Source organism: Panulirus ornatus, chromosome 2, assembly GCF_036320965.1.
Source record: "Panulirus ornatus isolate Po-2019 chromosome 2, ASM3632096v1, whole genome shotgun sequence".
Lineage (NCBI taxonomy): Eukaryota > Metazoa > Arthropoda > Malacostraca > Decapoda > Palinuridae > Panulirus > Panulirus ornatus.
Genome location: NC_092225.1, coordinates 74,183,435 through 74,194,446, shown reverse-complemented (window position 1 = coordinate 74,194,446; position 11,012 = coordinate 74,183,435). Strand labels below are relative to the sequence as shown.

Genomic DNA, 11,012 nt, shown 5'->3' with positions numbered 1-11,012 from the left:
ACAAATTGTTTTCACAGTGAAAAACACTACCACAAACTGCTGTTCAAATTGTCACTGCACAAAGGCATAGAGCTCAGGGAATGGAAAAGGGTAAACTTCTTACCTTAATATAGAAAAGAAGTGTGGTGTAAGGTTTTAAAAAAGGTTATTAGAAAGGAAGTGGATGACTTTCTATGGAGAAGAAACTTCCTAAGCGAGAGACAGCATGGTTTCAGGGAAAGGAAGTCTTAAAGTTTTACAAGGGAGTGAGCTCAGTCCTGGAACTGAGTGGACTAGGTGGACTATCTGATGGACGATTATCTCAGTAGGAGGGAACAAGGATGCATGTTAGAGGAGCCTTCTTCAAATGGGTTGAGGTGCCAACAGTGCACTGCCATAAGGTTCGGTTATGGGACCATTACACTTCTTTATCTATATCAATGACTTGCCTGAAAGTATGGAATCATACCTGAATATGTTTGCACATAATGCAGAGGTCATGAGGGTAGTGAAAAGCAAAGAAGATTGCATCAGCTTACAAGGGAACCTAAACAGACTCCAAAAATTGGTATGAAACATGCTTGTTGAAATTTTACCTGAGCAAATGTAAAGAGGACAGGACAAAGCAAAAGACAGCCTCAATATGATTACCACCTAGCAGAAAATAAGTCTTCAGGATTCTCTGTGTGAGAAGGACTTGGGAGTCTACATCACCCCTAACCTGTTGCCAGAGTCCCATTTTACGAGAATAATTAGGTAGCCAAACTGTCTGCTCACAAATATCAGAACAGCTTTCAAGCATATGAACATGGAAATACATAGCAAGCTATTCATATTATTCATAATGTCAAAACTAGAATATGCTTCTCAAGTTTGGTCACTGCACCTAAGGAAGCACAAAAAAATTCATAGAGAAGGTCCAGAGGAGGGCAACAAAGACAGTACTAGAATTAAGAGATCTAAGCTACATGAAAAGACTAGAGGCTTTAAATTTACCAACTTTGGAAGGGAAAAGAATGAAGGTGACCTGATCACAACCTTTAAAGGTTTAGAAAAAGATCAAAGATGTGGACTCTAGACATATCTTTGAGAGATGTAGGAGCAAAGCAAGCAAAGGACATTGCATTAAATACAGTAAAACACTTGTAAATAAAAATGAAAAGAAATACTTTTATAGTATGAGAGGTGGACAAATGAAAAGGATTTACCAAGAAATTGGCTAATACACAGGCCATACCTAAATTTAAGAGGTTGTATGGTGGTAGAAAATTTTTAAGAGATGGGGCCCCAAGAGTGTAAAACTCCCACCCCATAGAGTAAAAATAGGTAATTACAGTCTATTTAGCCAGCCTAAAATAAAGTGACAATGGAGGTAATGTTTCCTTGAGATACTGATATCTATTTGTTTCCCCCTCAATGTTTTCTATTACATGTGTTAAGGACTTCAAAAACATCACATTCCTGTGATTTATCATTCACTGACGAAGCAATTGCTATTCCTGAATTTGAGGAATCAAGCATTAGCATGAATGATGTAGCCTGCCAGTCCCATGTCCAGCCTCCTCCTTCATTCCCAGCACTTGCAGCCATGTTTGCTTTGGTGGAGATGGATGCAAATTATGTGCACCCTCACCATCTCCCCCATAATCACTACACCTCTCACCTCTACTCACTGGAAATTCATCTTCTTTTGTTAATTCACTTAGTTGATTTGTGTTATATCCAGCAAGATTATCAGCATAATTAGTGGGGTCAGGGGATGGAATGACTGGTGTGGCAGTAGCCTGCTGTTGTAGAACTGTCCTCTCTGCTATGATCAAGCACAATGACACATTTTGAGAAAATGCCCATAACTTACAGCAACATCATGAGTGTTGCCAATTAGGCCTTCTATCACCAATTTTTCCTGCCCTGGAGTTTTGAATGAAGAAACCATATATGCACCAGCTGCAGTGACGCTATTTTTCAGACACATATGTACCAGCTGTAGTGATTGGGTTAAACCACGTACTCCTGATTACCACTCACTCTTGAAGCACAAAACTTGATAAGCTTTTCCCCATTTCCACTTACATCTGGGGCCCCAAGCCCTATTATAATACCCTTAATTGTTACTTAACAGTACTTAATCAATTACTGTCCACATACCTGCATATCTTAAATCTGTCAATTAAATGGTACCTATCATATTAATCATGTGAAGGAATGTTCATAATTGAAATTTACTTATAAATTTAAATTTTAATCAGATCATGGAAACTATTCTTTAGCCTCTTTGATTCTGTTCTTTTGTCTCTTCTGTTTAGGTGTACTGTACCACTCAATCGGTGCTTTGGTACTCTGTCCACTGACTTTGCCCTGTGGAATGAATAAAGAAAGTTAATCCTATACCTATGTTAAGCTACCTTTAATGTCAAAACTAACATTACACTAATGCAAAATGAATAGTGCTAAAGCATATGTATATATATATATATATATATATATATATACAAAGGCAAAGGGGATAAGAGTGAGTGCTCAAATTACAGAGGTATAAGTTTGTTGAGTATTCCTGGTAAATTATATGGGAGGGTATTGATTGAGAGGGTGAAGGCATGTACAGAGCATCAGATTGGGGAAGAGCAGTGTGGTTTCAGAAGTGGTAGAGGATGTGTGGATCAGGTGTTTGCTTTGAAGTTGTTAATTCACTTAGGTTGATTTGTTATGTCAGCATAGGATTGAGAAGCATATATAGAGTTGATAGGTGCTCGGGAATGGTAAAGACTTGTGAGTGTGTGGAGAACTGTTTCTTAGAAAGACAATGAACATTTTTGAGAAAATGCCATATGTACGAGAAGATCAGGAAGTGTTGTCCAATTAGTGTGGCTTGTATGCTCCATGGTTTTTTAATTTTTACTGCCTGGAGTTTTGAAATGAAGGAAAGAAAATATGATGTCTTAGAGAGCTTGGGAAGTGACAGCTTTTTTCATGAACAAGCCGCGGGTGAGTGATATGGGAAACCAGAACTGGCTGATTTAAAGTGTGTGAAGCAAAAAGTTAGATAAATTGATAACCCATTATACGTACATTGAGGGCCCCAAGTCCATTGATATTTAATGGTTACATAAACAGGATGAATATTACTGTCCACATACTGCATATTTTAAGTCTGTAAATAAAATGGACTATCATATTAAATCATGGGCTGAAGAATGTTGAAGTCGAAATATTATCTGAAATAAATAATGGGATTTGAAGAACTATTGTTCCTCGACTGTTTTTTGTTGCTTTGTGCTTATGGTGATAAGTGTGCCATAATGGTGCTTGGAACTTGATGACTTGTGTGGATGAAAAGGTGTTAGTGTTATCGAGTAAGTACCTATAAAATGTGAAATAAAAACACTGATGAGAAGAAATAGTGAAAGTATTGAAGTTATTTGCACATGATAAATGAGTGATAAAGATTGACCAAGGGATATAGTGTGAGTGTAGGGAACGAGGTATAAGTGGGAGACCAAATATGAGGTGAAAGAGGGTAAAAAGATTTGTGAGGGTGAAGCAGGCATGTGAAAGAGGCAAGGAATAGAGGAATGAGCAGTGTAACCGGTTGAGTGCAGTGGTGATAAGGCATGTGAGGTCTGGTGTAATGGACTTGTGAGATGTATATGCGTTGTGGACGAAATACTTGTATGGGCGAATGGATTTGTATGTAGCATTTATGGATCTGGAGAAGGCATATGATAGAGTTGATAGAGATGCTCTGTGGAAGGTATTAAGAATATATGGTGTGGGAGGAAAGTTGTTAGAAGCAGTGAAAAGTTTTTATCGAGGATGTAAGGCATGTGTACGTGTAGGAAGAGAGGAAAGTGATTGGTTCTCAGTGAATGTAGGTTTGCGGCAGGGGTGTGTGATGTCTCCATGGTTTTTTAATTTGTTTATGGATGGGGTTGTTAGGGAGGTAAATGCAAGAGTTTTGCAAAGAGGGGCAAGTATGAAGTCTGTTGGGGATGAGAGAGCTTGGGAAGTGAGTCAGTTGTTGTTTGCTGATGATACAGCGCTGGTGGCTGATTCATGTGAGAAACTGCAGAAGCTGGTGACTGAGTTTGGTAAAGTGTGTAGAAGAAGAAAGTTAAGAGTAAATGTGAATAAGAGCAAGGTTATTAGGTACAGTAGGGTTGAGGGTCAAGTCAATTGGGAGGTGAGTTTGAATGGAGAAAAACTGGAGGAAGTGAAGTGTTTTAGATATCTGGGAGTGGATCTGGCAGCGGATGGAACCATGGAAGCGGAAGTGGATCATAGGGTGGGGGAGGGGGCGAAAAATTCTGGGGGCCTTGAAGAATGTGTGGAAGTCGAGAACATTATCTCGGAAAGCAAAAATGGGTATGTTTGAAGGAATAGTGGTTCCAACAATGTTGTATGGTTGCGAGGTGTGGGCTATGGATAGAGTTGTGCGCAGGAGGATGGATGTGCTGGAAATGAGATGTTTGAGGACAATGTGTGGTGTGAGGTGGTTTGATCGAGTGAGTAACGTAAGGGTAAGAGAGATGTGTGGAAATAAAAAGAGCGTGGTTGAGAGAGCAGAAGAGGGTGTTTTGAAGTGGTTTGGGCACATGGAGAGAATGAGTGAGGAAAGATTGACCAAGAGGATATATGTGTCGGAGGTGGAGGGAACGAGGAGAAGAGGGAGACCAAATTGGAGGTGGAAAGATGGAGTGAAAAAGATTTTGTGTGATCGGGGCCTGAACATGCAGGAGGGTGAAAGGAGGGCAAGGAATAGAGTGAATTGGAGCGATGTGGTATACCGGGGTTGACGTGCTGTCAGTGGATTGAATCAAGGCATGTGAAGCGTCTGGGGTAAACCATGGAAAGCTGTGTAGGTATGTATATTTGCGTGTGTGGACGTATGTATATACATGTGTATGGGGGGGTTGGGCCATTTCTTTCGTCTGTTTCCTTGCGCTACCTCGCAAACGCGGGAGACAGCGACAAAGTATAATAATAATAAAAAAAAAATATATATATATATTAAGAATATATGGTGTGGGAGGAAAATTGTTAGAAGCAGTGAAAAGTTTTTATCGAGGATGTAAGGCATGTGTACGTGTAGGAAGAGAGGAAAGTGATTGGTTCTCAGTGAATGTAGGTTTGCGGCAGGGGTGTGTGATGTCTCCATAGTTGTTTAATTTGTTTATGGATGGGGTTGTTAGGGAGGTAAATGCAAGAGTTTTGGAAAGAGGGGCAAGTATGAAGTCTGTTGGGGATGAGAGAGCTTGGGAAGTGAGTCAGTTGTTGTTCGCTGATGATACAGCGCTGGTGGCTGATTCATGTGAGAAACTGCAGAAGCTGGTGACTGAGTTTGGTAAAGTGTGTGGAAGAAGAAAGTCAAGAGTAAATGTGAATAAGAGCAAGGTTATTAGGTACAGTAGGGTTGAGGGTCAAGTCAATTGGGAGGTGAGTTTGAATGGAGAAAAACTGGAGGAAGTGAAGTGTTTTAGATATCTGGGAGTGGATCTGGCAGCGGATGGAACCATGGAAGCGGAAGTGGATCATAGGGTGGGGGAGGGGGCGAAAATTCTGGGGGCCTTGAAGAATGTGTGGAAGTCGAGAACATTATCTCGGAAAGCAAAAATGGGTATGTTTGAAGGAATAGTGGTTCCAACAATGTTGTATGGTTGCGAGGCGTGGGCTATGGATAGAGTTGTGCGCAGGAGGATGGATGTGCTGGAAATGAGATGTTTGAGGACAATGTGTGGTGTGAGGTGGTTTGATCGAGTGAGTAACGTAAGGGTAAGAGAGATGTGTGGAAATAAAAAGAGCGTGGTTGAGAGAGCAGAAGAGGGTGTTTTGAAGTGGTTTGGGCACATGGAGAGAATGAGTGAGGAAAGATTGACCAAGAGGATATATGTGTCGGAGGTGGAGGGAACGAGGAGAAGAGGGAGACCAAATTGGAGGTGGAAAGATGGAGTGAAAAAGATTTTGTGTGATCGGGGCCTGAACATGCAGGAGGGTGAAAGGAGGGCAAGGAATAGAGTGAATTGGAGCGATGTGGTATACCGGGGTTGACGTGCTGTCAGTGGATTGAATCAAGGCATGTGAAGCGTCTGGGGTAAACCATGGAAAGCTGTGTAGGTATGTATATTTGAGTGTGTGGACGTATGTATATACATGTGTATGGGGGGGGGGGTTGGGCCATTTCTTTCGTCTGTTTCCTTGCGCTACCTCGCAAACGCGGGAGACAGCGACAAAGTATAATAAATAAAAAAAAATATAATATATATATATATATATATATATATATATATATATATATATATATATATATATATATATATATATATATATATATATCTTTTTTTTTTATTTTGCTTTGTCGCTGTCTCCCGCGTTAGCGAGGTAGCGCAAGGAAACAGACGAAAGAATGGCCCAACCCACTCACATGCACATGTACACACATACACGTCCACACACGCATATATACTTACCTATACATCTCAATGTACACATATATATACACACACAGACATATACATATATACACATGTACATAATTCACACTGTCTGCCTTTATTTATTCCCATCGCCACCCCGCCACACATGGAATAACAACCCTCTCCCCCCTCATGTGTGCGAGGTAGCGCTAGGAAAGACAACAAAGGCACCATTTGTTCACACTCAGTCTCTAGCTGTCATGTAATAATGCACCGAAACCACAGCTCCCTTTCCACATCCAGGCCCCACAGAAACTTTCCATGGTTTACCCCAGACGCTTCACATGTCCTGGTTCAATCCATTGACAGCACGTCGACCCTGGTATACCACATCATTCCAGTTCACTCTATTCCTAGCACGCCTTTCACCCTCCTGCATGTTTAGGCCCCGATCACTCAAAATCTTTTTCACTCCATCTTTCCACCTCCAATTTGGTCTCCCACTTCTCCTCGTTCCCTCCACCTATGACACATATATCCTCTTGGTCAATCTTTCCTCACTCATTCTCTCCATGTGACCAAACCATTTCAAAACACCCTCTTCTGCTCTCTCAACCACGCTCTTTTTATTTCCACACATCTCTCTTACCCTTACATTACTTACTCGATCAAACCACCTCACACCACATATTGTCCTCAAACATCTCATTTCCAGCACATCCACCCTCCTGTGCACAACTCTATCTATAGCCCACGCCTCGCAACCATACAACATTGCTGTAACCCCTGTTCCTTCAAACATACCCAGAATCCCCCCCCCCCCCCCCCCCCCCCCCCCCCCCCCCCCCATGATTCACTTCCGCTTCCATGGTTCCATCCGCTGCCAGATCCACTCCCAGATATCTAAAACACTTTACTTCCTCCAGTTTTTCTACATTCAAACTTACCTCCCAATTGACTTGGCCATCAACCCTACTGTACCTAATAACCTTGCTCTTATTCACATTTACTCTTAACTTTCTTCTTTCACACACTTTACCGAACTCAGTCACCAGCTTCTGCAGTTTCTCACATGAATCAGCCCCCAGCGCTGTATCATCAGCGAACAACAACTGACTCACTTCCCACGCTTTCTCATCCACAACAGACTGCATACTTGCCCCTCTTTCCAAAACTCTTCCATTCACCTCCCTAACAACCCCATCCATAAACAAATTATACAACCATGGAGACATCACACACCCCTACCGCAAACCTACATTCACTGAGAACCAATCACTTTCCTCTCTTCCTACATGTACACATGCCTTACATCCTCGATAAAAACTTTTCACTGCTTCTAACAACTTGCCTCCCACACCATATATTCTTAATACCTTCAACAGAGCATCTCTATCAACTCTATCATATGCCTTCTCCAGATCCATAAATGCTACATACAAATCCATTTGCTTTTCTAAGTATTTCTCACATACATTCTTCAAAGCAAACCCCTGATCCACACATCCTCTACCACTTCTGAAACCACACTGCTCTTCCCCAATCTGATGCTCTGTACATGCCTTCACCCTCTCAATCAATACCCTCCCATATAATTTACCAGGAATACTCAACAAACTTATACCTCTGTAATTTGAGCACTCACTCTTATCCCCTTTGCCTTTGTACAATAGCACTATGCAAGCATTCCGCCAATCCTCAGGCACCTTACCATGAATCATACATACATTAAATAACCTTACCAACCAGTCAACAACACAGTCACCCCCTTTTTTAATAAATTCCACTGCAATACCATCCAAACCTGCTGCCTTGCCGGCTTTCATCTTCCGCAAAGCTTTTACTACCTCTTCTCTGTTTACCAAATTATTTTCCCTAACCCTCTCACTTTGCACACCACCTCGACCAAAACACCCTATATCTGCCACTCTATCATCAAACACATTCAACAAACCTTCAAAATACTCACTCCATCTCCTTCTCACATCACCACTACTTGTTATCACCTCCCCATTAGCCCCCTTCACTGAAGTTCCCATTTACTCCCTTGTCTTATGCACTATATTTACCTCCTTCCAAAACATCTTTTTATTCTCCCTAAAATTTAATGATACTCTCTCACCCCAACTCTCATTTGCCCTCTTTTTCACCTCTTGCACCTTTCTCTTGACCTTCTGCCTCTTTCTTTTATACATCACCCACTCATTTGCATTTTTTCCCTGCAAAAATCGTCCAAATGCCTCTCTCTTCTCTTTCACTAATAAACTTACTTCTTCATCCCACCACTCACTACCCTTTCTAATCAACCCACCTCCCACGCTTCTCATGCCAAAAGCATCTTTTGCGCAAGCCATCACTGCTTCCCTAAATACATCCCATTCCTCCCCCACTCCCCTTACCTCCTTTGCTCTCACCTTTTTCCATTCTGTACTCAGTCTCTCTTGGTACTTCCTCACACAAGTCTCCTTCCCGAGCACACTTACTCTCACCACTCTCTTCACCCCAACATTCTCTCTTCTTTTCTGAAAACCCCTACAAATCTTCACCTTCGCTTCCACAAGATAATGATCAGACATCCCTCAAGTTGCACCTCTCAGCACATTAACATCCAGAAGTCTCTCTTTTGCACGCCTATCAATTCTTTTCTTTTCTTTCATACTATTCGCCATTTCCCGCATTAGCGAGGTAGCGGTGAGAACAGAGGACTGGGCCCTTGAGGGAATATCCTCACCTGGGCCCCTTCTCTGTTCCCTCTTTTGGAAAATTAAAAAAAAAAGTGAGAGGGGAGGAGTTCCAGCCCCCCGCTCCCTCCCCTTTTAGTCGCCTTCTACGACACGCAGGGAATACGTGGGAAGTATTCTTTCTCCCCTATCCCCAGGGATATATATAACATATATACATGTATATATATATATACACACACACGTACATATTCATTCTTGCTCACCTTCATCCATTCCTGAAGCCACCCTGCCCCACAGGAAACAGCACAAATGCATGAAGGAAAAGAAAACAGACATTTACATTCTCCTCTATATATATATAAGAGCAAGGTCACCAGGCACAGCAGGGCTGAGGGCCAAGTCAACTGGGAGGCGAGCTTGAACGGAGAAAAACTGGAGGAAGCGAAGTGCCCCAGACATCCGGGAGTGGACCCGGCAGCGGACGGAACCACGGAGGCGGAAGCGGACCACAGGGTGGGGGAGGGGGCGAAAACTCTGGGAGCCCCGAAGAACGCGCGGAAGCCGAGAACATCATCTCGGAAAGCAAAAATGGGCACGCCTGAAGGAACAGTGGCTCCAACAACGTTGCACGGTCGCAAGGCGTGGGCCATGGACAGAGTTGTGCGCAGGAGGATGGATGTGCTGGAAACGAGATGTCTGAGGACAACGTGTGGTGTGAGGTGGTCTGATCGAGTAAGCAACGCAAGGGTAAGAGAGATGTGTGGAAATAAAAAGAGCGTGGTTGAGAGAGCAGAAGAGGGTGCCCCGAAATGGTTCGGGCACATGGAGAGAACGAGTGAGGAAAGATTGACCAAGAGAACACACGTGTCGGAGGTGGAGGGAACGAGGAGAAGAGGGAGACCAAATTGGAGGTGGAAAGATGGAGCGAAAAAGATTTTGTGTGATCGGGGCCCGAACATGCAGGAGGGTGAAAGGAGGGCAAGGAATAGAGTGAGCTGGAGCGATGTGGCACACCGGGGTCGACGCGCCGTCAGTGGACCGAATCAAGGCACGTGAAGCGTCTGGGGCAAACCATGGAAAGCTGTGCAGGCATGCACAATTAACACGTAATATAATAACGCTCTCTGGAAATCTCTCCTACTTACATACACATACTTATGCATATGTCGCTTTTTAAACCAAGTATTCCCAATCACCAGTCCTTTTTCAGCACATAAATCTACAAGCTCTTCACCATTTCCATTTACAACACTGAACACCCCATGTAAACCAATTATTCCCTCAACTGTCACATTACACACCTTTGCATTCAAATCACCCATCACTATAACCCGGTCTTGTGCATCAAAACCACTAACACACTCATTCAGCTGCTCCCAAAACACTTGCCTCTCATGATCTTTCTTCTCATGCCCAGGTGCATATGCACCAATAATCACCCATCTCTCTCCATCAACTTTCAGTTTTACCCATATCAATCTAGAATTTACTTTCTTACACTCTATCACATACTCCCACAACTCCTGTTCCAGGAGTAGTGCTACTCCTTCCCTTGCTCTTGTCCTCTCACTAACCTGAGTTTACTCCCAAGACATTCCCAAACCACTCTTCCCCTTTACCCTTGAGCTTCGTTTCACTCAGAGCCAAAACATCCAGGTTCCTTTCCTGAAACATACTACCTATCTCTCCTTTTTTCTCATCTTGGTTACATCCACACACATTTAGACACCCCAATCTGAGCCTTCGAGGAGGATGAGCACTCCCCACGTGGCTCCTTCTTCTGTTTCCCCTTTTAGAAAGTAAAAATTCAAGGAGGGGAGGGTTTCTGGCCCCCCGCTCCCGTCCCCTTTAGTCGCCTTCTACGACACGTGAGGAATGCTTGGAATGAATTCTTTCTCCCCTATCCCCAGGGATAATATATATAATTATATATATATAT

At 42.8% G+C, this 11,012-nt stretch overlaps 1 protein-coding gene across 1 annotated transcript in view; it reads right to left on the bottom strand.

The window, feature by feature from the left end:
• Positions 1–2,107: 2,107 nt before the first annotated feature.
• Positions 2,108–11,012, bottom strand: part of LOC139757234 (uncharacterized) — an 84,073-nt gene continuing 75,168 nt past the window's right edge. The window contains exon 10 of the mRNA XM_071677482.1: positions 2,108–2,337. Coding sequence (XP_071533583.1) covers positions 2,239–2,337 — 99 coding nt within the window. The 3' untranslated portion in view covers positions 2,108–2,238. The remainder of the gene's footprint in view (positions 2,338–11,012) is intronic.